Raw genomic sequence first — 26,344 nt, forward strand, 5'->3', positions numbered from 1 at the left:
AAAGGTTGGCGTCAAGAGAGACCCGGAGTTCACTGCCCGGGCAGCAGGTGCTCCAGAAGGAACCGGTTCTGGGAGGAGAAGTCCTGGCCACAGCCATTTCTGGGAACAGCCATAGAACTCCCCTGTGGCTGCAGTGGTGGAATGTGGGGCTAGAAAGGAGTTTCCCAGGGGGCTCAGCCCACGTGCAGATGTGTCCCTGCCTCCACAGATGATGCTATACAGACAAGGCCCTGGGGTCTGAGCTTCACTGGGCTCATGTGGCGCTTGAAACCAGGCTGTGTGGGAGGCTGCAGCCCGCCCAACATTCTCTTTGCTCAAAGACCTGGGGCCCCAGCCTGGTGCTGTGGGCTCAGGGTCACCCCTCCCCCTCCTCCTGGGAGATGCCCAGCACGGACTTATGGAGGATGCCACACTCCTGCAGGGACTTGGTGAGGTCAGAGAAACGTCTCCTGGGCACCTCCATCGTTTCGATGCTGCAGTGTTGGTAGGTGGCTTTGTTTTTCTGCTCAGCCACTGCGAGGACAGTCTGTAGGTTGTCACTGGGCCTGAAGTAGCGCACGAACCTTTGGCCCGAGGGTGACCTGATGGCCAGCAGCAGCCTCGGCTCTTGGTCTGTCGGCTCCTCCATGTTTGAGAACCCAGAGGAACTCTGTCTCTTGGTTCGGATGATGAACTTCTTCTCTAAGGCACAGACCTGGGCTCGGGAATCTTCTTGGCTTGACTTTACAGTGGTGCCGGCCTCCTCCTGGTAAAGGGCCTGCACACTACTCAGCTGCAGAGAACTGGCCTTCCTGGCCACCGTGTCCACGGCCTCATCTTCCAGGCTCCTTCTGTTGATGGAAGGGAGGACTGGGTACTTATTGAGAGATGAGGTGGCGCCGACGAGCACCTGAGGCAGCAGCTCGGGCATCTCATCAGGGGCTCCCGGAGATGGAGAGACAGGTGCACAGGCTCCTGCTTTCTGGCTGCTCGAGGACCCGGAAGAACGTGGTGGAGGCGAAGCGGACAGCGCACTGGGAGAACCATCACCCACGCCTTGGGGTCTGTGCAGATTCGGCCGCTTCCGGCCCTTGGCAGACTTGGGCCTGATGACGTGCATCCTGAGTGGGCTGGGCTGCCAGATGAAGCTGTCAGCTGAGGTACCGACCACGGTGCTGCGTTCAGGTGGTGCTAGGTTCACAGGGGCTTCTGTGGCCATTGCTTCTCAGGACCCCTAAGGAAGCAGGAGGAAACAGAGAAAGCCATGGGTTAAGCTCCTGAGACACTGAGACTCACTCTTCTGCCATTCACTGCCCACTGGGGTGGGGGTGGGGGGGGTAAGCATCAATGGGCCAGAGTATGGGACCATTCTCTGGGTTTCTGACATCTGAAGAGGGGGGCAGCTGTGACTCATTCATTACAGGTTCTTGGAACGGATCAGCAAACCAAAATCCTTGGAATGTAAATTATTAAAGTGAGGAGAGCAACGGGTGAAATCCGCAAGTCTGTAGATATTTTCAAGGAGTGAAAAGAAGACATGGGCAGGAGAGACAGCTCGGTGGTTAAGAGCACCGACTGCTCTTCCAGAGGTCCTGAGTTCAATTCCCAGCAACCACATGGTGGCTCACAACCACTTGTAATGAGATCTGGTGCCCTCTTCTGGCCTGCAGGGACACATGCAGGCAGAACACTCTATACATAGTAAATAAATCTAAAAAAAAAAAAAAAAGAAAAAGAAAGAAAAGAAGACATGACCCAGAATGACTGAGGCAAGGGACTAATTCTCACTCTCATGGAGAAGGGCCAGTGAGCAGAAAGACCACCCTGAGAGAACAAGCCACGTGACAAACCAGAGTCCAGGTCAGATGACTTTTTCTATAGATATGTTTGCAAGGACTGAGTTCTGTCTGCGGTGCGGGCACAAGACCAGCGTGACAGCACACTCAGTGGGGGGCGCTGTGTTCCGGTGAAGTTTGACTGGGCCCCAACGCAGGAAAGTGTCCGGGGGACAAAAGGGCCCTGGTGACTTCCTACAGCAGCCATAGTGAACCAAGCTTCCAAGTCCTGGCTGGCTCTCAGGGCGGGAAGATCTTTTAGGGAGTGGCCAGCACAGACCTCAGATGCAGAGGCTGGAATGTTAGGGGTGGTTGGCTGCCTTTGCTCAGAGAGGGAAGGGGACCCTGTTAGGACACTCAACAGCAGGTCACTTCTCTCTACTGTCTGCCCTGACATTCCCGGTGGACATGACACCCTCTGGAATTCCCAGTCTCCCTCTGCTGCAGGCCTCCCCTCGGCTCTCCCTCCCTCTCAGTCCACAGTTAGCCTTCACTTTGTTTTCTTCCTCACTTGTGCTCCACACAAGTCACGCGGAACATGGCTCCCCAGCTTGGCTGGGTGGCAGGGAGGACAGGGGCTGCCCTGATCACCTGCTAGAACTCACAGGGGACATTTGGACTCTGGACAAGGGGTTGGCTAGCTTCCCCACAAAGGCCTAGTGAGCGTCTGTTTTGACTTTTCAGTCTGGGGCGACCAGGCAGCTGTGCCTCCACAGGACAGTCCTGGGCAGGACCAGACGGACGGGTGTGGCTTTGCTTTGGCCGTAGGCCTGTCTTGTGCTTCTTTCTGTTACTCTAGAGCGAAGCTTTCCCTGTTTCTCTTCAACAGGAATGTTCAACTTTTGACGCTGCAATATGACATTATCAGGCCACATTCATTGGACATGTGGCTTCACATGCCAGCTGTAGAGCGTACCCCGATGATATTATTGGTAATGGCTGTTCTCCTACTCTCCTACTCTGTGCTAACCAGCTGGGAGACCCCAGCCCCCAAACCTACCCTCTCCACTCCTCCTATGCAGTTGCCTCAAAACTAGAAAACATTTCCTGAGTCAATCGTTTCCTCCCAATGGCACACTTTCACTTAGCTCAGACTTATTTCCCCCAAGCTCCTCCCATAACCAGTCCTCAACAGTGCTGTGCCAAGTCCTTGGGCTTAGATGTGACCCTTGCTGCTCTATGCTACTTCTCTAACAGACCACGAGGAACCAAAAACAAGCTACCTCTAAATATCCTGGCAGCCTGCTGTTCAGAATCTCAGGCAAGGTTCCCTTCCTTTTCATATTTTAATTGTCTTTTTCCATTTGCCATATGTGTATGTGTGTGTATGTTGTGTTGCATATTTGTGCACACATGTGTTTGCAAGTACACATGCACACATGGAGGCCCAGGGTTGACGCCAGTGAAAAGCATCCTCCATTGCTCTTACACCTTATTCACTGAGGAGGGATCTCTCAGTCAAACCCAAAGCTCACCCATATGGTCAGTCTTGCTAGATTGCTCTGGGGATCCTGTCTCTGCCTTCCAGGGCTGGGATTGTAAGTGAGCTGCCACACCCATCAGGCATGTACATGGGTTATGGAGATCCAAATTCTGGTCCATGGGGAGGTGCTCTAACCACTGAGCAATCCTCTCAGCCCCCTTGCACAGTTTAAACGGCTCTGTGGTTGTCCCATTCTATTCACAACCCAAACCTTCCTCCATTTCCCTTCTCCATCCTCCATGCCCAATCCGGCAGCAGGCAGTCCAGAGACTTCTGCCTGAGCAAAAAGTTTTGGCATCAGAAATACATCCCCATCTCCTTGTCCGTTTCATTTATTTTCTGATCAACTATGAAGGACATTTTCCCCTATGAGTTTCTTGCTCAGAGTGGCAGGAGGAAGCTGTAGCTGTCCAGCTGAGCCAACGAAGGTAAGCTCCTCACTTGGGCTCAGCTATTAATTTGCCACAGCTTCTACAGAATTATCGCAGGCTTGGCTTCCAACACCCACACATGCCTGGGGAAGGTTTGACTGTCAGGAAGTTTGGTAACTTAGAAACCTCTCCCTAACAACTTTGATGAGGAAAGTCATGTGTTCTCACAGGCGCTCTGCTGGGTTATTTTTAACAGTCAAACTTGAGTGTGTGCATGAAGTTGCTATACCTTTTGGTACTCTATATAATTAGCCATGTTCAGGGGGTGTCATAGTCAAGACACCCTGGCCATAAGATAACATGACTGCAAGCTATCTCAAGAGGAAAAAAAAAAAAAAACCTCAATTATGACTAATTCTCATAAGCCCACTCATGGTTATTTAGAGAGTAACACCTCCTTCAGGTAAAACCGTTCCATCCAACCTGCTTTTATAACCCACTGCCTCCTCCCCAGTGCAGAGACCATCTGTTACATGGAGGGAACACCAGCTCCCACCCCCACCCAGAACAAGGGCAGGATGCTGCGGGGAAACAGGTGTTTGGAGAACTGCATCCATGGAGCCCTTACAGTCAAACCGTGGGTCCCCAACTCTGCCTGTGCCCTCAGTCCAGGCTTCTACGACAGCATAATCCCGGCTTGGCTCATTTCGCCACCTCTAGGTCTGGCAGACACTCAACCACAAAATGATTTGACAAGATCTAGGCGTAGGCATCCATCCATCCATCAGGCTGCCAGCAGGAGAGGCAAGTGGCCTGTTTACTTAAACACAACAGCTAGGAGGCAGAGGTCTGCTAGGAGGCAGGAAACAAAACACTAGGCACCACTTCCAAGACGTTGCCAGGAGGGCAGGTGCCCATTCCTTAGGATTATCACCACACAAACAGGAAGGAAGGGGCACTGGCTAGAAAATAAACCAAGATTCCTGTTGTTTTCCAATGGTGCCCACAAGCCACCAAGGGGTCAGATCACACTACTTCACAGCCCAAATCTAAACCTACAGCCAAAGCAGCAAAATATAACCACCTACAAACCATCTGCTACCATATACCAGGACACATCCATGTGCATTGGTCTTTTAAAATTGTTTATCAGTTACTACCGCCCCCCTGCCGCCACCCCCTAGTCCCCAGCCTGGCTTACAAAATTAAACTATGTAAAGGAACCACCCCGGGGATGGAGAGAGCCAAGATTGACACCATTCCCAGTGCTACTCCAAACCAGAGATTAGGATGCGGGAAACCACAAGCCACCAAGTGAGGGAAGCTTTGCGAAGGGAACTAGGGTCGACTCCAGGATAGAAGGGCGGGTGAGAGGGTGGGGCAGAGGCTTCTATTACTTCCACGGTCCGTCAGGCCTAGAAGCAAAGTTCAAAGTGCAGAAGCGGGGTGTCAGGGAATGGCAGGAAGGGCTGGAGCATGAGGGCAGACTTGGGGAAAGAGCATGGAACTGCGGGAGGCTCCCTCCAGCTCCGGCCTCTGCACATGACCCGGATCCCCTTGTCTCTCTCTGGATCTGTGTCCAGGGACTTGACTGGCTTGTATATGCCCCTCCCAGAGGGCCCCTTGGCTGCTGCAGACTCAGGCTCCGGCCAGGTTGGCTCTGCCTTTGGGGAAGTCCTTTCAAAAGGCCTGGCTCTCAGTTTCTGGGGACCCACAGTGGGTCTCTCACCTCGCAGCTCAGCTCCATCCGCCTCCTGTGCCTGGCTGCGACCAGCTGGTAAACAGCCCCGTCTCCGTGGCAACCGCCGAGGGGTGGGGCGCCACGTGCTTCCGGTGGGATCCGGAACCTGCCTGGCCTGGGCCGGCCTGCATAAATTAAGTTGGACAAGCCAGGGCACGGAGAGCAGAGGGCCTGCAGTCCCTGGTTCAAGGATTCCAGACGCGGGTCCTTGGTGTGGCCCTGCCCCATGGAGGCCACAGGGCCCTGGGCCTGGGCCTCTGACACCTTCTCTCCTCTTCCTGACCTGGCCTGACTCTCTGGGGAGAGTGCGTTCATGGGAAAGGGAACCTTGCCCTGGGGTGGGCGTGGGGTGGGGACCAGGATCAAAGCCCTGTCTATCTCTGGCCTGAACCTGTCAGTGTCCTCATTTTAAAACGGGTGTGGGACTCATTCCTGAACCCCTTAGAGTCCGAGTGTGATTTTTTTTTCTTTTTTTTTTAGGGTATATCGTCATGGGGGAGTAAGGGACTACTCACTCCCACTCTGAGGACACTCTGGGTTTTGTGATCACCACCCCCATCTCCTTTAAGGGTCTAACTACACGGTCAGCAACTCCAGCCACTTTACCTTGTTTTCCAACAGACTTGAGATTCGGAGTCCCGCAGCCTGTCTCCTTCCCCTCCACCCTGCTCAGAAGCTATGGTCCACTACCTCAGCCATTCTGTTGGTAAGAGTCCCCCTTACCCTACTGTCCTTCCTTCCCATCCATGTGATGGAGCCTTAGCTACAATCTTGTCCACCCACACCAAGCACTAAAGATATCATGACAAGTCACCCAAATGGATGTCAGGGCACTTGTGTGGTCTCCAACATCAGTCAGACCCCCAGCCCTCCCTGGCCAGCCTTCTGTCTGCTTTCCTCAGTCTTCTGCCCTCTCCAATGGCTATTCCAAATCTTGCCTTTCCTCCAAACACTCCCCGCTTTCCACCTTCCCTCCTCCCTCTGGGGTGATATTCTCCCGCCCTCTGTCGAGAAAAACAGAAATCATCGATGGAAGCCTTCTTAGCTGTCTGCTGTCAGACCTGCAAGCCCCCTGCCTCTGCATCCTTGCTCTCTTGCGTCTGGCCTGTTGGAGTGGAAAGGGGCTGACTTCTGACTCTGTCCCCTCTTGACTGCCTCTATGGTGCTCCGCTGGTTCCCGACCGTGGCCACACCTACACGCGCCCTCCCTAAGCTCAACACCCTTGCTCTGTTGAACCCTTGGCTTGGAGATTCTTCCCCAGCCTGTCCTGTCCCTTCATTTGCCCAATTCCTCCCTGTCTTTGTTCCAATCTAATGAAGTCTTCCTTCCAAGCTGCCTTTAAAGGGAGTCCCAAGTGGACTGTGCTCCAGACCCTCCCGGTAACTTAGTGCTCAAACTGCTAGAAGTTACCAGTAGACAGTCAAGAACCACAGATTCATTACTTAACAGTATGGCCACATATTTGTTACCTGCTTTGTCCTGCATGTATAGGGGTGGGATTTTGATAGGAGTACAACTCCAAACCCTTGTCAGCACATTCAGAGTTGGGTCAGAAAGACACATTGTTCACTGATAGTTATAAATAGTACTGCTTTCGGTATAGTTTGAGGCAAGGGTAGGAGAGCAGACATGGGCTGGATGGGATTACATATGATGAGATTGGTACCAATGGCACATTTTTTAGGAGCTGGCAGGGAGGGGTTCATTTCAGCGATGGGCTGTTAGCCCATCTCAGAGAGGACGCTGCTGACCTTGGCAGAGCACTTAGCCTAGGATGAGGGCCTGGGCTAGGCTGGCCTCCTTTCTGGGAATTCTGTCTCTGGATATCCAGGAGGCATCATGGCCCCGGAGAGGTACCACTGGCAGTTTTAGAAGCTGGTGGTTTCGCATGGCGGTGTCGCTGGCTTACATCTCGTTAATGATCCTGTCAGAAGTCTCCAGGCGATGCTCTTCAGCCCTTCGGCGCCCACTCAGAAGAGATTAAAGTAGATCCTTCGCCAGCTATTTTAATATCACCTAAGAATTATGCAACCCTTTGGGAGTGGCATCGGTTTCAATCCGTGGTTCCCCCACTGTGTGCGAGCGAGGTGCGTGTGCTCTTGCTGGAGCATGGTGAGATGCTGGTTATGCCTGGGGTTCGTTTCGTGTTCAGCAGCACATGAGTCTTTGTTCTCTGGCATGGTGTGATGCAGCCCTGTGGGAAAGAGACAGCCAGCTAGTCCCTCTCTTTATCTCCTGACCCGCACCAGAGAGCATCTTCAAAGAACATCCCTCTGATGCCTGGGCTGAACATGCACACGCATCCACTAGATTCTCAGGAAAATGGCTGGAGGCCATTCTCCCGTCTGCTAATGAGAGGACCCATCTTCCTTTGTACCATGCCTCCACTCCCCAGCTGTCTCCTGGACTCTAGCCAGCTTGTCCCCCAAATGGGCCCTTGGCGTTTTCATCTCCAGTGTCCTGGTTCGCATCTGTCCTACCTTCTCCCTTTTCAAAATGAATCCAAACTGCTTGATACTTCAAGGCCAGTCTTAAAAGTCACCTGTTCTGTAAAGTCCTTTCCTGACCATGTCGTTTCCCCCCCCCCCCAATGCAGTATTTTAGTTCCTTCTGGTCTGTGATAACATGCCCAATTATAATCTGGCAACAAGGCTAACAGGCTGCATGGCTCTGCATAGCTCCTTAGAAATCAGCTTCCTGAGAGACCTTCAGCAGAGAAGTTTCTGGAGACTAAAATGGAGCTACTGATGTACTGCACTGTTTCGTAGCTTCCTGCATCTCACTGGAACATGTCCAAGTGTGTATTGACACTTCTTGTCTTGTTAGAATATATAGAACTGTCACTCACCTTGGCCCCATGTTGACCAAATGGTTTCACACCAAGAGCATCTAGATCTTGCTGGCGCCGCAGAAGACAAAGGTCATTGACTCCACAGACGGGAAGCTCGGGGTCCTGGGGCTTAGATTCGCTGACAGGAAATATTGGGAGAGCTCCAACTCTCTTTGGCATGGACTCAGAGTTCATGGCTCTCTACTGATACTGCCTCTTGTGGAATGCCAAAGTCAGCAGCTGGGCTGGGCTGCGATACAGTTGATGAAGTCAAGGCCCATGTGGGGCTCTTGGTCTGTGTCTAGTCTCTGTTTACCTGTAGTCAGCTCGGCAGCCTCTTTTGGACCTCCCTTGGATCTTCGCATTAGCTGAGTACACAGTTGGTACTTCAGCTGGATTTCATTACCAGGCACGCACCCTAGGCCCCTTTGTATCTGGAGTCTCACCACCCTGCTGCTTCAAAAGATGTGAGTCCTTTCTTTGTAGCTCCTACCTGGGCCTGGTTTCGTCAGGTTCCCATGGAGACAGAACCTAATTAGAAAAACTTGTACAGCTGTTGAAATGATGATTGGCCAGGACCAGCCTGGTCAGGGTCCAGCCTCTCGGCATCCACCAGTTGTACCAAAGAAAGCCAAGCAGCTAGGACACCAGGTGGGCTCTCACAGGGCTCTTGCGGTAGGACTGACATTTTGAAGTCTTCCTGGGAAAGTTCACCACTGCATGAAAACTTCTCTGAGGCTTTGGACCTGCCAAATTCCCTCCAAGCTCTGCTGAGCTATTGTTTCCTCGCCCAGGCTCCTCACAGTCTGATGTAGCCTGATGGCTGTCTCATGGGGCTGGTGGAGAATACTTGAACTGAAAGAAAGCTGATCGTGGAGCCACTCCATGAAGGGACAGGCACCCACACACATTCCCCCCGACTGCCCTGTGGGCTGCTGACTCCTCCAAAAATAAAAAAAACAACCAGAGTGATAGTGTTGCCAAAGAAAGACAGACACCATTAGTGTTCACCATTTCCAAACGGTTGAGCCGTTCTTACATTTTACATCTGGGTCAAAGTGCCAGGACGGGTGGCATAGTCAGACGTCACTAGGTCTGGCAAAGATCCCTTGGAGCCCTGTGCTGAGGGTATCCGAAGGCCTTGGCTGTATTGGTGGTTTGTACTTTTCCTTTCCTTCCTCCCCCAAAAGGAGCTGAACTGGCAGATGAAGGTGGAACCCCAGCACCCTGGACCTCCTGGTCTCTTTGGGAATGAAGGTCATTGCTGTATTCATTGTCTTTATCTTCTGCTGTAAGTATAAGCCATCTGAGTGAGTGCCGGGAGGCCATCTTTCTGACTGTGTCCTAGGTGGCATTGAGGGAAGATAGGGTACAAGGCCCTCAGGAGAGAACCGGGCTCCCTCCAGATTTCTCCTACCTCTGGTTCTGCTGTCTGATGGGCTGGTCACAGTGTTGGGCCCTCACAGAACATTTTGGAATCCAAGGACATGGACCACATACTGGAAAAATGATGTTTGGCTGTGGGGTCAGCACTCCTGGTCTGGGAGGCTTTCTTCCTTCCCATTCTGGTTACCTTTATTTAAAGCTATGAATACTGCCTTATAAAACGGTGGGCATGATTCCAGTCAGCTGGAGTAATTCTTCTGGTGAAGGCATCCTGATGATGTCTAGTGACTACTTAGTCAAACTGAGTCACTGCTACTGGGGCTTTGGATTGTGTACCTCTGCAAAGTGAAGTGCGCAATCTGAAGGGTTTCCTGGGGCCCGTCAGAGGTCTGTTAAATAAACAAAACAAAACAACAACAAACACCTCAGTCTTTTGCTGATAACCTGTGTTAGCTGTTGGCCCTGCTGTTTTCAGCCGCGCCGCAGTGACTCGGGTTCTGTAAGTCAGTCATATCAACTAGGTCTCCCTCTTTCTCCAAGTTGCTAATGAGCTTTGCAGTTCTCAAAATCATGCCAAATGTGTAATCTCGGTGCTTGGGAAGTGGAGGCAGGAGGATTGAGAAATCAGGTCAAGGCATCTAGCTCAGCACTGAGGTGGGAGGGCGCTTGAGAAAACCTCCCGTCACTCTGACTATTTTCTTTCTTTGAGTTCGTGCTTTTGCTGTGTTTTTTAGCACAAACCACATATATGCTTATAATTTAAAAGATCAAATGCAGGGCTAGGGACGTAGCTCAGTGGGTAGAGCACTTGCCTACTATACACAAAAACCTGTATTCAATCCCCAAAGCTGTATAAAGCCAGGCAGGATGGCACAAGCCTGTAATCAGGCGTGGAGGCAGGAGAGTTGGAAGTTCAAGGTCATCCTTGACTACATATGAGTTTGAGGCCAGATTGGGCCACATAAGTTTTCAGTTGATCACAAAACAAAACCATAAAATATATAGTAACAAAGGTACAGCCTTCTCTGGGACTAGTACTTTTCTGCACCTAGATACAACTGCTCTGCTCTGGAGACTCTAGAGGACATGCCTCTAAGCCCCCCCCAACCCCCCGCATGCACTCAAAATACTGTAAGAAAATAATACATGTGTCTTAATCACTGTTCTATTGCTGTGAAGAGACACCATACCAAGGCAACTCTTGTAAAGGGAAGCATTTAACCAGGGGCTTGTTTACAACTTCAGAGGCTTAGTCCGTTATCATCATGGCAGGGAGCATGGCAGCATGCAGACAGGCAGACACAGTGCTGGAGAAATGGTTGAGAGCTACATCCTGATCTGCAGGCAGAGAAAGAGGGGCCAGGCCTGGTGTGGGCTTTTGAAACCTCAAAGCTCATCCTCAGTGACACACTTCATCCAGCAAGGCTACCTAATCCTTCTCTAACAGTTCCACTCCCTGGTGACCATGCATTCAAACATATGAGCCTATGGGGCCATTCTTAATCAAACCACAGTGTGCTTGTGAAAAAGGTACTTGGAAGTATGCTAAACGAATGTGGCCTGATTCTTTCTCCATCTGCCTCAATCTCACTGTCCGGAGCTGAGCTATTACAAGTGGTACATTCCTAAGACGTACGCTTTGATGGCCATCCTCATGTGGTACATGCTTTCCAGTGCTCTGCTGGTGCAGACCACACGCCAGCAACCACCCTTCTGTATGCATTTCTGTGTGTGTCTGTAAGCGTTTTATAGAAGTAAAAAAGTCTACTGTTGAACTCCTGTAATTCCAGCACCTCAAAGGCAGAGAGGAGAGGATCTCCCTAGGTTCAAGGCCAGCCTGGTCTCTACAGGGACTTCCAGGCCAGCCAGGGTTATGTAGTAAGAGAAGACCCTGTCTATTAAAATTAATAAGAATTTATGGGTCTGTGTGTTTGTGCCATTTTACAGACTGGATCAAAGGTGTTTTTCTGATTTCCTAGCCCCGGGTTTTGCTTCTCCTGGGAGACTGTAAATGCCTGATGCTGCCTAGAGGGAGGGCTGACTTTGAGCTTTCCCAGTTAATGTTGGTCAGACATGGATGGTGGTGGAGCACCATTCACAGCTGGGGAGCCTGGGCCTCCTCCTGGTTATCGAGACACTTTCTGGGTGATGGAGTAACACTGATCCTGTTTTTCTACCCTGTGAAGGAGGTCCACCTTGGGCAAGGGCTCTGCGCTGCCCACTGCAAGCACTCCAGCGAGGCCTGTGGGTCCTCAGGCTGCTCTCCTTTGTTGTTTTCTCCTTGGCAGGGACAACCTCCACCCTCAGCAGCTTCTGGCAATTCCAGAGGATGGTCAAACACATCACAGGGCGCAGCGCCTTCTTCTCCTATTACGGATACGGCTGCTACTGTGGGCTTGGGGGCAGAGGAGTCCCTGTGGATGCCACAGACAGGTGATGTGCAGGTTCTGGCCTAGCCCCTTACTGCATTTGTGTTAAAGTCCAGGCTTCTGGCCGGGAGAGAGGGAGTTAGGAATCCTGAAGAAACGATCCCAAGGCAGCATGAGACTGAAAAGGGGTTGCAGAGTGAGCCTTGAGGAAGCCAGAGCTGAATCACCTTTCCCTGTTGGACCTGAGTAACTGCCCAGGGCCCCGTATGCCTAAGGTCCTGGGTATGGCTTGTGTGCTGACCACCTTGAGACAGGGTCTTAGCTCCTAGCTCATGCTAGCCTCGAACTTACTACATAGTCCAGATTGGACTTGAACTCTGGAGCCTCCTGCCTCTGCCTCCCAAGTGTTCAGATTCTAGGCATGTGCCACCATGTGCTACTGAAACCCAGAACCCCATCCCTGCTGGACAGGATACACCCCGGGCCCATCCTGATATTCTCAATCAAGGGCCCTAACCTTACACAGTACAAGCCGAGATCCGGAAGCCTTTTCCATTCACCTGGCAAAGGTACTCTTTGTTCCCATGCTCCCGTTTTTTGTTTTTTGTTTTTTTTTGGATTATGGACCCAGTAGGACTGCCCTGCCAGCTCCCAGACCTAATTCCATATTTTAGGAGAGAAGCCAAGTGGCCCAGTTCGAAAAAGTTGTCCATCTGGAGGCAGTCACACGGTACGAAGTTGGCTTCCAGGACAGCTCTAAGGATTTGGGGGTGGGTGGTGTGGGCTTCTATAAAAAGTGGACGTTACTGTAATCTGGAGGGGGCACAGTGGGGAGACTGGATAGTGTGTGTCTTTTCCCATTTGAAGGAATAAGAAGGGAAATATCCCTGGGCATGTCCTTACAGCAGGGTCTAATATATGGAACTTGAGCCCCAGGCTTAGCTGTGGAGACATGGAAGGCCACTGGTCCCTGTGAGATGCACAGTATGTGCCCAACACTGAACAGGTCATCTACACATGATCCTCAACCCTCACAGTAAATATCAGAGGAGCATCCCCACTGTAACCCACCTTAGAGCTGAGGTGGATTCACAGAGAGGATCCCAGACTAAGAGTTGCCCAGTCTTAGCTGGGCATTGGTGGCTTCACACCTTCAATCCTAGCACTCAGAAAGAAGACAGGGGCAAATAGATCTCTGTGAGTTCCAGGCCAGCCTGGTCTACAAAGGGAGTTCCAGGACAGCCAAGGCTACACAGAGAAACCCTGTCTCGAAAACCAAAAGAAAAGAAAAAAAAAATAAAAGAGTTGCTCAGCCACCATCACCCCCAGGCAAAGCGGCAGAGCCTGGCCTGGAACACAGATCCCCTCATTTCTGAATCCACCTCCTGTCTCCACCCACCTGTGCTTTGCCTGCTGGAGTCCAAAGTTAGATCCCAAACCGCACACCATTAGCCCAGGGCCACGAAGGGCCAAGAGCCCATGTACACATGGAAACGTCCAGTAAAGGACAAGTGTATCAGTAACTCACCTCCCCAGCTCCAGGTGCCTTCAGGCCCAGGGAAGCCAGGGAAGCTGGAAATCCCTTCCAGCTCGCAGCCTGCGTCCTCTCATTGACTCCCCGGGGACAGCCACACACAGGTGTAGTCCCTCCTCACCTTCCTCTCCCCACCCCCAGGTGCTGCTGGGCTCATGACTGCTGTTACCACAGTCTGAAGGAGGATGGCTGCCAGCCAATCTTGAATGGCTACCAGTTCAGCATTGTCAACGGGACTGTGGCCTGTGAGTAGCCTTCCCTGTAGGGACACGGTGTGACCTGGGCTGAGTCACTTCATTAACCCACTGATCGCTTTAGGGAAGGAGACTTTCCCAAGTGCTTTGAGACCAAGGAAGGGGGCATGTCTGAGAGTCAGAGCTTCTTGGAGAGAGTCTTTGCACAGTTTTGTCTTCTCTTTTCTGCCCGCCCTGAATCTCAGCTCTAACCGGGGAGCCAGAGCCCGCCCTACATTATGGGCCAGTAAAGAGTTGTTGGCTGTGGAGTTCATTGACTTTGCGGTTTCCCTAGGCAACGCTGGCTATTGAGAGCATTCCTTCCTACCACCACACCCACCCCCAGTTTTCAGATGTGTGTGCTATGCATGTATATTTTTGTACGTATGTTGGTGTACTTGGAGGTGGGCACACGCAGGTGGAGGTTTGAGGTTGATGTTAGGGACCGTCCTCTGTCGCTCTTGTACCTTATTCATTGAGGCAGAGTGTCTCAGGAAAACCCTCAGCTGGCTGATGTGGCTATCTTACTGTGGGGATCCTGTCTCTGCCTGCAGGGGCTGGGATCACAGGCAGGCCACCAGACCCACCCAGCATTTGGTTTCTGGATGTCTGAACTCTGGTCCTCCCAAGTGCATTAACCACTGAATTATCACTCCAGCCCCCACCCCCTTTTTGTCACGTGTTAACAAGGCTTTGTGGCTGTCATTCCATTGAACAAATATTTGCTAAGGGCGACTGCATGTTGTGCACTGTGACCACGGTGGATAGGGACAGAAAGGTGACTGGGAGTGGGACACTGTGCAGAAGGGAAGAGGGAGAGATTGGGTGGGGAAGTGCACAGAATGTATGCTCAAAAGGAGTGTGTCCTGGAGCTAAGGGTGTGGGCATGTGGAGCACAAGTCTAGCCTATGGGGCGTGAGGGCTGTGGGCATGAGCCTTTGCCCAGCCGTGTAATTCCAGCCCAGTAGGTGGTTTCTTGCTCCTCACATGCCACAGCCTGAACTCCCACCAAGCCTTAGAGCATCGTGAGCCACTTCCTCCAGGGTATATCACAGCTGTGTTTCTGGACAGCCATCTGCCTCCTCCGAGGTCAGGGAACTGCCCCCGACTCGCCTCCCAGGATGGAGGACTTAGGACTCCACACTGGGAGTCATGTGCCACAGCACTCCACCCAGAGCTGTAGCTCCCAGGATGGAGGACTTAGGACTCCACACTGGGAGTCATGTGCCACAGCACTCCACCCAGAGCTGTAGCTCCCAGGATGGAGGACTTAGGACTCCACACTGGGAGTCATGTGCCACAGCACTCTACCCAGAGCTGTAGCACAAGACACAGGAAACCCCAGAGTCAGGACTGAGTTTTCTCCCTGGCATCCACTGTGAGATTGGAAATGTGGCGGGCTGGGGGCTCAGACCCCCACAATAGAAGATTGCCTTCAGTTCAGTCTGCCTACTCTACAGCCCTGCATGGCTGGCAGAGGGACCTCACACATCAAGAGAACCTTTGCCACTGAGGCCTGGGCCAACCCTCTGCCCTTCCTTCACTCACTGGCTGACCAGAAGAGCGAGGATAGGCCTGGAAACTGTACCTTCCGGCCCAGAACTCCAGGAGATGGGAAGGTATCTTGAGACAGACTAAGGCCACAGAAGATGACATGTCCTCTGCTCGGCACTTGTTAACTCTCGGCAGGAGACAGAGGCAGGACCTGGGAGCTGGTGTCCATGGATGAGCTTCCCCACATGCAGCCATGAGCTCTGGAGGAAGAGGAGACTTCCACAATTACCTGGGGCATCAGTGTCACCCTCCAAGGAGCCCAGAACTGTATGGCCTGGGTTCTGGTGTGGAGCCTGCTGCTGCTGTGGGCCGACACACAGACACATCCACCCATGCACCCTTCATTGGCTGAGCACCCACTGTCACTGTGGTCCCAAAGCCAGACCCGGAGTGAGGCCGGCCCAGTGTCTGCTCTCCAAAGATCAATAGCTTAAGAGATCTCCAGAGCAGAAAACACATTGGAGACTATCCCAGCCAACCCCTCACTGATGCTCTGGGAAGGCTGAGGCCCACAGAGGGGAGGAGCTTGATCCAGGTGAGTGACAGGCAAAACCGGAACTCACATGCAGAACTTCCTGCCTGGCTTGAGCTGTCTGGGCTTCCGTCCTCTCACCCACCACACGAGAGCGGCAGCTACAGTGGTGTCCAGCTGGCTGGCTGCTCTGCACGCCTCACCGTGCCTCGCCAGGGTAGACCTCTGGCCGTAGGCACTTTTCTCCCCATTATTGCTTAGTACATCAAGGCTCAGAGAGGTCAAGTGGAGGTCCAAGGTCACACAGCCAGGGACTAAGGGAAAGGCCTCTACTTGAGGGGAGGTTATTCCCCAAGTGCAAGTCTCATGACCTCTAACAACTGATGAGATGCTCTGCCCTGGCTGGAGGAGCGTAGTGAATGGACCTTGATCTAACCAAATATCCCAGATCTTTTCATTTGTTCCTGGCAAGGGGCCTCAGCTTTCCAGCCCAGCCTCAGTCTCCTCATCCGCGGAAAGGGTGGAATCACTCACACTGCACAAGGTTGCTGGGTGGTGGGCAAGAGTGACCCCTCCTGTGACCCCCCTGGAGGGGCTGGCCCCACTGCAGGTGTTTAGTTAGTGTCCGCCATTTGGATGTGGGAATTTCTGGTTTGGCCCGGCTTGGCTTTTTACTTTGTTGGGGAACACCAGGACTGTGGCTGCATGTATGTCTGTGCACCATATGCATGCAGTGCCAGAAGAGGCCAGAAGAGGGCATCAGGTGCCCTGAAACTGGAGTTAAAGACAGTTGTGAGTACTGGGAATTGAACCCAGGTCCTCTGGAAGAGCAGCAGGTACTCATAACCACCAAGCCATCTCTCCAGCCCAGCCTCCCCTCATCGTTCCTTTGCAGTCTGCCCTGTATAGCCCCCTCTGGGGCTAACGTCATTACTGTGACCCTTATGGAATTAAGCCTCCTCTGTGCCCAGGCCACACTGCAGTTCAAAGAGCTGCGCTGGAAGAGTTAATGCCTCCAGCGGTTCTAAAATCCGGTCCCCAAGCCTGGTCCCAGGTTGCCTAGCAACCAGTATGAACCGGACTTTGGGGAGGGTGTGGTGGGTTAGTGGGGGGTGGGGGTAGGAGGAGGAGCTGGGTGTCCACAGCTTGAAATGCCACCCAGATACCAGTACTCAACAAAGTCTCTGAAGGAGCTCAAGGGACAGTTTTCTGGAAGGGGACAGCTGCCCTGGCATGGTTGACCAGGTGGTTGCCCCTCCTCTGAGGAGGTTTATCTGAGCATTAACAAGGGACTTGAAGATCATCAGCGCAGTGACACCCCCGTCCGCTCTCCCTGTGGGGGAGAGACTGGCTCCAGCCACTGTGCCATGTCACCTGTTGTCACCTGCGGCTGCAGGTCTCTGACTCCTCCCTCCCCCTGGAGATGGGGAGGCAGAAGTGGTAACTTCTGGAAGTTTAGTTTGCAAAGACCTTTCTCGTTACTGGAGCGTTCCTCACACCAGCTTCTGCCTGCTCCACACCCCTTTCCTCTCCCAGCGTTCATCGCACCCTGACATTTCCTGTACCTTCTTTGTCTACTTGTGCGTGGCCCCCACCTCCCAGCTAGAGTGTAAGTTCCCTGAGAGCTGTGAGGGTGTTCACTGCTTTACCGATGGCCTTGACAAAATACCCAATGTCGCCGACTTAAAGGAAGAAAGGTTTAACTGAACTCCCAGGTTCTGGGAGTCCAGCTGTTGTTGGCCACCACGTGCCTCTGAGCAGAAGTGGTGGCGGAGTACTGTGGTGTGTGGCAGAGGAGGTTCTTAACCTCATGACAGACAGCAGGAGACATACAGAGGACAACCCACAGGCCCCCAAAGACTTGCTGACAGTGACCTCTTTCCTTCAACTAGAACACCTCCCCGCCACCGCCAGCTGAAACTTCCATCACTTTCCAAAATGGTACTGTCAGCCAAGGACCCAAACTTTCAATCAGTCCATAGCACTGTGCCTTTGTCCCCAAGCTTCATGGTCATCTTATGTTGCAAAATGCATTTAACTCATATCCAAGATCCCTCAAGCTTGTTTTCTGTATTAATCAGGTTTTTCCATTGGTGTGACCGGAGAGAACAATTTAAAAGTCATCAAGGATTGATTTTTGCTCAGTTTCACAGATCTGAGTCCATTGTCCTTGGTTTTGTGGACCAGTGAAGTGGATCATGATGGTGGTGAGAACATGTAGTAGAGATTACTCATCTCAGGGCAGATAGGATGCCGTGAAGAAAGGCCAGGACCAAATGCAGCCTTCAGAATCACCCTCCAATGACCTACCTCCTCCAGCGAGGCCCCACCTCCTAAAGTTTCCACTATTTCCCCCAAATAATGCCACCTTCTGGGGACCAGTATTTAATGCACGAGTCTGTGGGGGAATACCTCACATTCAAACGTAACAAGGAGTAAGCCTGTCTTGTTACGGGGAACTCATTCTCGGGCCCATATGGAATAGTAGTCTTGGAACAATGCAATCTGGAGGTGTGCTTGCTGATGTCTTTACCCTAGTTTCTAGACAAAGGCAAGTCATGTGCTAGGAGTTTAATATCTGTTTGTTTAAGGAGTGGATGTGTGAAAAATCTCATTAAATAGGCAATTCTGGCATATTGATCTCATTTAAAAGCTGAGGAGATGGGCTTTGGGAGGGGAAGCAGCTTGCCTAAGATAAAGTGTGTTAGTTACAGACTTGGGTCTAGACCTTGGCTTCCAGGGTCCCAGGATGGGCACCTTTCTGTGGTCCACGTGAGTGCAGTTGCTAGAGACTCCAGCAAATGGTGATGGAGCTTTGACCAACGCTAGGGCTGGAGATCAACAGTGAGCAAGACACGGGCTCTGACTCCGAAGGAGCTTACAATCCAGTAAGGGAGAGCCCATGATAGTGACAGATAGAGCCACAAATAGTGACAGATGCAGTCAGGTAGGAATAAGTCCTTTCAGCTGCTCGAACAGGCTAGGGGATGCTGGGGTCCAAGGAGGAAAAGTAACTACTTTAGGCAGTTGTGGAAGGACAGCCTTGCAAAGGAGGTCCAAGACCTCAGGGCCAGCGTGGAAGGAGCGTGGAGCCTGGGCAAGGAGTAGATATTGTCTCCTGCAGTGCAGGAGGCTCGCCTGCTTCAGTAGCACATGACCTGCCCTGGAGCATGGCCAGAGGGACAGAGGACACACTGCTGTTGGAGACGGAGGAGGAAGGAGGCTCGCTCTTAGAATGCTGATTCTGGAGCCCTTGGGGAAATAGCCATCGCTTGAGCCGGGATGGCGGCAGAAGGGATGAGAAGTGTCAGGTGCTGAGTTGGCTTTGGGTGTTCAGGTGCCAGGACCTACAGGTGGATTAGATGAGTTGAAGGAGAGGGAGGCTGAATGGCAGCTCCTGGCCTCAGCAGCCATAGGTCATAGTGCCAAGCACTGAGCTGTGAAAATGGAAGTACAATGGACCATGAAGACACAGAAGCGCGTTGATAGGAATTGTGTGGAGTGTAAGGTGTGCTGTAGCTCAGGTATATTTTAAGTGTGTTCCCAAGGGGATTGTATCTGGGAAGATGGCTTATCCGGGTAGTAATGTTAATAAGTAGGGGACCAGGACTAGGGAGATGGCTCAGCTGATGAATCCCCTGCTGTACAGAGCTGAGTTCTAATCTCCAGCACCCATGTGGAATCTGGAGCGTGGCGCACACACCTATAACCCCAGTACTGGGCACAAGGGAGTAGAGACAAGCAGGCCCCTGAAGCCCAATACAGCCATCCCGGCTCATTGGGCAGTTCTAGGTTCAGTGGGAGATCCAGTCTCAAAAATAAGGTGATGGGTTGGGGAGGTGACTCAGTAGTTAAAAGATCCCATCATGCAAATGTGAGGGCCCACGTTTGGATCCTAAGAACTCACATAAATGCTGGGTGGGCATGGCAGCCTTCCTGTGACTCTAGAACTTGGAAGGCACAGATGGGGGATTCACAGAGCAAGCTGACCAGCAAAACTAAAACTAATCTATATTGCTTTCTTAGTTAGGCTTTCTATTGCTGTGAAGAGACACCATGATCACGGCAACTCTTAGAAAGGAAAAACATTTCGTTGAGGTGGCGGTTTACAATTCAGAGATTTAGTCCATTATCATCGTGGTGAGACATGGTGGCATGCAGGCAGACATGGTGCTGGAGAAGGAGCTGAGAGTCCTACATCTTGACTTGCAGGCAACAGGAAATGGTCTCACTTACTGGGTGTGACTTGAGGATATATGAGACCTCAAAGCACACCTCCACAATGACACACTTCCTTCAACAAGGCCACACCTCCTAATAGTGCCGCTTCATTTTGGGTGCCATTTTCTTTTAAACCACCACAATTGGTGAGCACTAGGTCCAGTGGTGCGCACTGAGTGAGAGACCCTGCCTCCATGAATAAGGTGGAAAATGACTGAGGAAGACTCTCACCATCAATCTTGATTCTCTGCACACATGCACACACATGCACGTGCAGCTATACATGTTCATGTGCTTACTCATATATAAATACATACATGTATGCACACCACATACACATATACACAAACAATAAATTAAAAGAATAAGGTTAAGAGGAATCAAGGAAGATACCCAGTATTGGTCTCTGGCCTCCACATGCATGCACACATACACACATACCTATGAATCAGTATGCATGTACACATACCACCCACGAACACATATAAACACCATACACATGAACACACAAGCCGTAATGGGGCCTTTAAGAGGTGGGGCCTGGAAGTTGTTAGAACACTGCGGGTGCTACTCTCAGAAGAGGTTAATGTAGTTCTCCTGGGACACTGGTTTATTCCCACTGGAGGAACTTGTTCTATAACAGCAAGACTGGCCCTTCCCCAGTCTTTCTGGCTTCCTGTTGTCCCATGTGACCCCTCCCTCTCACGTGCACACTCACCATGATGCTGTATGTCATGCTGTGATGTGCCTAAGGGAGCCCTGCCAGCACCAGCACCATGCTGTCTGGACTTGTAGCTCCCCAAATTGTGAGCGAAATAAGCCACTTTATTTGCAAATTACACAACTCTATGTATTTCAACAGAACATGGACTAATACAAGATATGTAGTGCAAACAGACTGTGTTGCAGTCTAGAGCTCAAGAGAGAGATCTGGGCTGGAGCTGGAAACCCAGGAGTCCTGAGACTGAGCAAGAGCTCTGTGAAGCTGGGTGGTGGTGGTGGTGCACGCCTTTGATCCCAGCACTCAGGAGGCAGAGCCAGGTGGATCTCTGTGAGTTTGAGGCCAGCCTGGTCTACAGAGCAAGATCCAAAAACTACACAGAGAAACCCTGTCTCAGGGGGAGGGGAGAGGGGACGAGCTCTGTGAAGATAATCTAGAATAAAGCTGGAGCCAGACAGAGGCCACATGAGGCCGTGGGTTAGCCACAAGGCAGAAGTCTATTCCTGTCACCTTGTGTCATTTGTGGAGATGACATTCTCAGGATGAGAAAGGACTTTTGGAAGCTGTCATTTCCTCTCCTCGTGCCTCAGTTTCTCTTTTGGAATACTGGAAGATGAAAGATCTGGAGTCCAGTGTTTTGAAATGGTGACTTGCAAAGGTGGCATTTTTTTTGGCTTAGGGCTACATTTTCTTCCAGATCATGGCAAACCCAATCTTAATCTTAGGGCTGCATTTTTCTTCCAGGTCATGGCAAACCCAGCCCATAACTGAGGGATGCTGCCAAAATGACCATCCTTGGTAGAAAATCACTGTCCAAGACCAGTGCTGAAGATCTAGGGACTGGGAGAGCGTGAGAAGTGGATTTACACTTCAGGGAAAGGATTTCATCCACAGTAGAAAGGATTCGAAGAGAGCTGGGGGTGTAGCTCACTTGGTAGAGTCTTGCCTAGCATGCATGAAGCCCTGGGTTCAATCCCATCACTCATAGCATTGTGGTCCATGAGTGTCATCTCAGCACTTGGAAGATGGACCCAGGAGGATTAGGAGTCCAGTGTCATCTTTGAGTGACCTCAGGAGTGATTTAAGGCCAGGCTGGGCTACATGAGTCCATGTCTCAAAAAAGGACACATAAAAGTGTTTGGGGGGGATGGCTCAGTGGTTAAGAACACTTGCTGCTCTGGTAGAGGACCTAAGGTCAGCTCCCCCGCAACCACGTGGCAGCTATAACCATCAGTAACTCTAGTTCCAGGAGATCTGATGTCTTCTTCAAACCACTGTAGACATCAGGCATGCACATGGTGCACATACATATATGTAGACAAAAACACTCATACACGGTCCGAGAAGAAGGAAGAGTCTAGAAAATTGAGCAGTGAGGAAAAAGAGGAGCAAGACATAAAGAGGAGAAGGGAGAAAGAAAGGGGGAGGGGAAGGGGGAGGAGGACAGAGGGGATAATGGGTCAGATTTCCTGGGAGGCGATCCACTGGGGCAGGGCCTGCGTTCAGACAGCCCCACCCACTGTGGCCGCGGCCGAAGCTGCTATTTTGGAGACACAGAGACTTGCTGTGGACAGAGAGGAAGAGGCGCATGCATGGGGATGAGATGGGGAAGAGCCCCAAAGGGGCTGGGACTTGATGGCTCTGGGCAGACCTTCACAGATGGAGAAGGGGGTGTGAGAGGGCCAAAGGGTACAGGCGTGAGGAAGAGTGGGGGTGGCATGAATGCCCTTGGCATCTTCCTGAGGGTGTGTGGTGATGGGCAGCTGAGGCGTGGTGGCGGTGAGGTGGCGGTGTCTGCCCTGAGAAATCGAGTCTCCAGACAGGCATGGGTGGACAGGTCCAGTGGGAATGTGGCCTTCAGAGAGGGAAGGCGGCAGAGAAAGAGCCTGCACTGGTCCAGCACTGGGCAGGCTTCGTTGTGTTTGTAGGGCCAAGGATGCTCCTGCCGGAGCAGTAGAGCCAAGGATGTCCCTGCCGGAGCAGTAGAGCCAAGGATGCCCCTGCCGGAGCAGTAGACCCAAGCACACACTCCATCTGTGACCAGCATCTCAGCAGGGGGCCTTACTGTGCTGCTCATCTTTGACCGTGGTCAGCATCATTTTGTCCAGGGAGACATTCAGATTAACCAGCTGCAGAAAACAAGCCCCGGGGACTGGCAGCCCCCTTCCTCATGCAGAGAGCAGCCCCGGGTGGAGTTCTAGAGAAACTGGCCCAGGATGCATTCATGCATGCTCATGTGTATGCACACACACAAAGCATTAGGCCTGTGACTGCTCAACAAAAGGCCCCAATACTTGCCCTTCAGCTCGAGGGTAGACCCCCCCCCAAGTCCTCTGGGGTTCATTTGCTATTCGGCAGCAGTATCCTGAGGAGTTCCCATAGACTGGCCTCTGCTCTGCAATGGGAGACTATGTGACACACCGGAGTCCCAGCCTCATGGAGCCTCACTCTGTAGGGCAGAGGAGAGCACAGCAAGTCAGTATGCAAATAAAAACAGCAAGGGGACCTGGGAGGGAGTAGCTGGGGAGAGCTTTAGACCAGGGGGCTTGGCCTGTCTGAAGAACTTGGATTCCATCAAGACCCAAATGGCCTATGGGAGCTGACCACTGGAAGAGACCAGAGAACAGCATGTGCAAAGGTCCTGGGACAGGCAGAATGTGATAGCTGTACTCACAGAGGCCCCTGTGTCTGGAGCAGACTGGGGAAGGAGGGCGGCAGTTCCATGAGGAAAGGGAGGCTGGGGTAGTCAAGCTGTGGCAGGGGGCTGGGGACTGCCACAAGGTCACCTCTTCCACAGAGCCTGGGAAACCACAGTGTGGCTTTAAACAGGAGAGGGAGTGTGATCCGGGTGACATTTCGAGACTACCTGTTTGTTTCCTCCCACTAAGGAGGAACGGGAGGTGACACAGTGTGGAGAGGGACAGGGATGTGGGTAGTGGCAGGGACGAAAGAGGGCAGAGCGTGAAGGTTTCAACACGGGGACATCCATGGGACTTACCAGCAGATGGGAAACAGGAAGTGAAAGGAGGGGAGGGCTCCCAGAGAGCTGCTGGGGTCAGATGGTGTCCTCCTAAGGGTGGAGAAGTGACAGGCTCAGTGGCCATGGCACATATGTATGTGTAGGGTAGCTTTGAACACCTGCAGTGGGAGATGTTCCAGACAGCACCTGAGATGTCAAGCCGGTGTCTGGACCGGGAGATGGGCCTGGGCCCCAGGGTTGGGGGAGGGGGATGAGTTCTGCCTGTTGCCTTGGCCCAGGTGCTCCCAGGGTGCAGTAACTCACCCCTCCCCCAACATGCAGGCCATCCTCCACATTCCATTTACCTCCTTCTAGGCATCTGGGTGCTGTGCTGTGGCAGGAAGTGTGAGTGTGACTGGGGAATGGCAGTGAACAGAGAGAAGCATTCCCACTTCTTGCCCTCTGCCCTGGACACCTGCAGCTCCTCCTATACCCCCAGCCCTTCCCCCCACTTCAGAACCCAGCTCTGGAGTGGGCAGTGAGCCCCCAGTGACTCTGCGTGTTTCCGCAGGTGGATGCTCCCTGGGTGGCAGCTGCCTCTGTGGGCAGAAGGCCTGCGAGTGTGACAAGCAGTCTGTGTACTGCTTCAGGGAGAACCTGGGCACCTATGAGAAGGCCTTCAAGCAGATCTTCCTCAGCAGGCCCCAGTGTGGCAGACACAAACTCCGGTGTTAGGGAGGCCGCCATCCCTCTGTCACGTGGTGACCCCTCTGGAAAGCTGTCTCCCACCATGTCTGACAACCCCCAGGCTCCTCAGCTCGGCATTGCTGTCTAGGGAATGTCTTCTCACTCAGCACCGGGGACTGGAAGTAAGAAATGGAGAGTTCCTGCTCTGGAACAGACCATGGGTGTCTGGCAATTCAGAGGCACATTCCAACCCAAGTAAGAGCTAGGAATCAAGAAACAAGGGTACAGGGGTGGGAGGCACCCTCCAATTCCAGCGTTTGGGAGGGGGAGGCAGGAGAGGCAGGAATTCAGGGGCAGCCTCCACTAAGTTTAAGGCTAACCTGGGTTACCTGAGACCCAAACCCTTTTCCCAGGAAGGGGGAAAAACCCAAGATCTAACCTAAACTCTCTTATACCCCCAACCTAAGTCAAGACACGAGTCTAACTGGGGAACCAAGTCCTCCACCCAGATCTGGCTGGGAACAAAGCAGGTCTCTTAGAAAATACAGCCCCAAGAGCCTCACCTGGAATCTGGTCCTTGTTTATCCAGGTCTGCCATCTGTAAACCCTCTGGCAGGACGCAGGCTGGTCTGGTGACTCATAAAACCGGGTGCCATTACAAAGATGCTGTTCATTACTGCCACAAGGATGTCACGGCAAAGATGACATGAAGAAAAGGAGAGAAGATGGGGGACAGTGGATCCAAGGCACCCTAAATCTCCACCCCCACTTAGAAGCCTCTGGTCCTGTAAGTCTTAAATCTAGTAAACAGGGAAGGTCTAATTGAGGTGGAGTCATTTTGTGGTGCCAGATTGGAATAGTGGACCTCAGACACAGCTGTGACCAGGCTCGCCTCCCTGCCATGTGCAGGTGATGAGCAGCAGGGATTTAAAGAAGCACACACAGACTCAAGTCTAAGAATTTTGAATTCTGAGGAGAATGCTGAGAGTTGTAGCAGCTTCTACCAGTGCCAGAAGTTAAAACCTGGATTGAGAACGCAGAGCACATGAGGATAGAAGCTCCGTGGAGAGCCAGGGCCCCTGAGGACTTCCTGGTTCAACCTACAGTCCCCTTTCTTCCCCCAGCCTGCCATGTCAGAAAGCAGACGTGTGTGGGATAGAGGGGCAGGAATCTTTGGCCTAGGAGTTTGGGGATGGGCTCAGACATGATACTAGTGTGGCTAGGCTAAGCCAGTAGCACGCCGCCTTCTGGGAGGTCCTGTCATATCAGAGACTGGTTCTAACCTGGGAAGATGTCTGAATGAAGGCTCAGGTGGAAGAAGGGCCAGGATGGTGTTCAGCATGCCTCCATGACTAGGTTGCTATGTGAGATCCAGGTCTCCTTTGCCTCTGGGGCCAGCTTCTGTACGGAAGTGGATGGGATAAGTTATGGATGGTGCATGAGTCCCAGTCAGTGCCCAGAATCAAAGCAGAGAGTGTTGGATTTGTAAAAGGATGCTGTTGGTGCTTGCAGGAAATACCACTCTCTTGGAGGGCAGTCATTCATCTGCACTGGGGACTGACTTTACCCCAGGCCTGTGATGAGGGTTGAGAAGTAGAAATTCTACTCCAAGGAGCTGTCAGACTGGGGAGGAAGGACACAAGGACCAGATAGCTTGAGAGGTGCTGAGATCGGTGTCCGCTTGGGGAGCAATGACTACTGTCTGGGGAGAAGGCTTCTTCAAGGATCCAGGCTCAGGGTGGGCTGACATCTTGTCCGAGACCCTAAAGAAGAGAGTTGAGATGGCCAAGTGTGGTGTGTGGACCCCACCCTCTAACCAAGTGTGGTGTGTGGACCCCACCCTCTAACCAAGTGTGGTGTGTGGACCCCACCCTCTAACCAAGTGTGGTGTGTGGACTCTGCGCCCCCCCCCCCAGTGTGGTGTGTGGACTCCTCCCCCACCATCAGACAGACTGAGGATAATGTAGG

At 52.2% G+C, this 26,344-nt stretch overlaps 2 protein-coding genes across 5 annotated transcripts; one reads left to right on the forward strand and one right to left on the reverse strand.

Moving 5' to 3' along the window:
- Positions 1 to 231: 231 nt before the first annotated feature.
- On the reverse strand, positions 232 to 5,485 carry Ubxn10 (UBX domain protein 10). The gene is made up of 2 exons (XM_059256219.1): positions 5,398 to 5,485; positions 232 to 1,213 (listed from the first exon to the last, which is right to left on the reverse strand). Exon 2 carries the CDS (start codon positions 1,196 to 1,198, stop codon positions 356 to 358), a length of 843 nt encoding a protein of 280 aa, XP_059112202.1. The 5' UTR covers positions 1,199 to 1,213; positions 5,398 to 5,485; the 3' UTR covers positions 232 to 355.
- Positions 5,486 to 5,895: 410 nt separating this feature from the next.
- Pla2g2c (phospholipase A2 group IIC) lies at positions 5,896 to 26,196 on the forward strand. Of its 4 annotated transcripts, none has more exons than XR_009377704.1 (6): positions 5,896 to 6,115; positions 9,431 to 9,531; positions 11,915 to 12,059; positions 13,671 to 13,774; positions 24,498 to 24,631; positions 24,966 to 26,196. XR_009377704.1 is itself a non-coding variant. In XM_059255273.1 (5 exons), exons 2-5 carry the CDS (start codon positions 9,492 to 9,494, stop codon positions 17,920 to 17,922), a joined length of 342 nt encoding a protein of 113 aa, XP_059111256.1. In that variant the 5' UTR covers positions 5,896 to 6,115; positions 9,431 to 9,491; the 3' UTR covers positions 17,923 to 18,422. The 4 variants fall into 4 exon arrangements, 2 of the variants coding, with proteins under 2 accessions (XP_059111256.1, XP_059111255.1); XR_009377705.1 differs by lacking the exon at positions 24,966 to 26,196 and adding an exon at positions 17,870 to 17,995 and having other exon boundaries at positions 24,261 to 24,615; XM_059255273.1 differs by lacking the exons at positions 24,498 to 24,631; positions 24,966 to 26,196 and adding an exon at positions 17,870 to 18,422.
- Positions 26,197 to 26,344: the final 148 nt, after the last annotated feature.

This window comes from Peromyscus eremicus, chromosome 2 (genome assembly GCF_949786415.1).
Source record: "Peromyscus eremicus chromosome 2, PerEre_H2_v1, whole genome shotgun sequence".
NCBI lineage: Eukaryota > Metazoa > Chordata > Mammalia > Rodentia > Cricetidae > Peromyscus > Peromyscus eremicus.

Bases quoted from the DNA above. Each gene is read 5' to 3' on its own strand.
- Ubxn10 (XM_059256219.1), bottom strand. From the start codon at position 1,198: ATGGCCACAGAAGCCCCTGTGAACCTAGCACCACCTGAACGCAGCACC.
- Pla2g2c (XM_059255272.1), top strand. From the start codon at position 9,492: ATGAAGGTCATTGCTGTATTCATTGTCTTTATCTTCTGCT. The intron at 9,532-11,914 runs GTAAGTATAAGC...TCTCCTTGGCAG, and splicing joins CATTGTCTTTATCTTCTGCT to GGACAACCTCCACCCTCAGC. The intron at 13,775-13,847 runs GTGAGTAGCCTT...TGATCGCTTTAG, and splicing joins TGTCAACGGGACTGTGGCCT to GGAAGGAGACTTTCCCAAGT.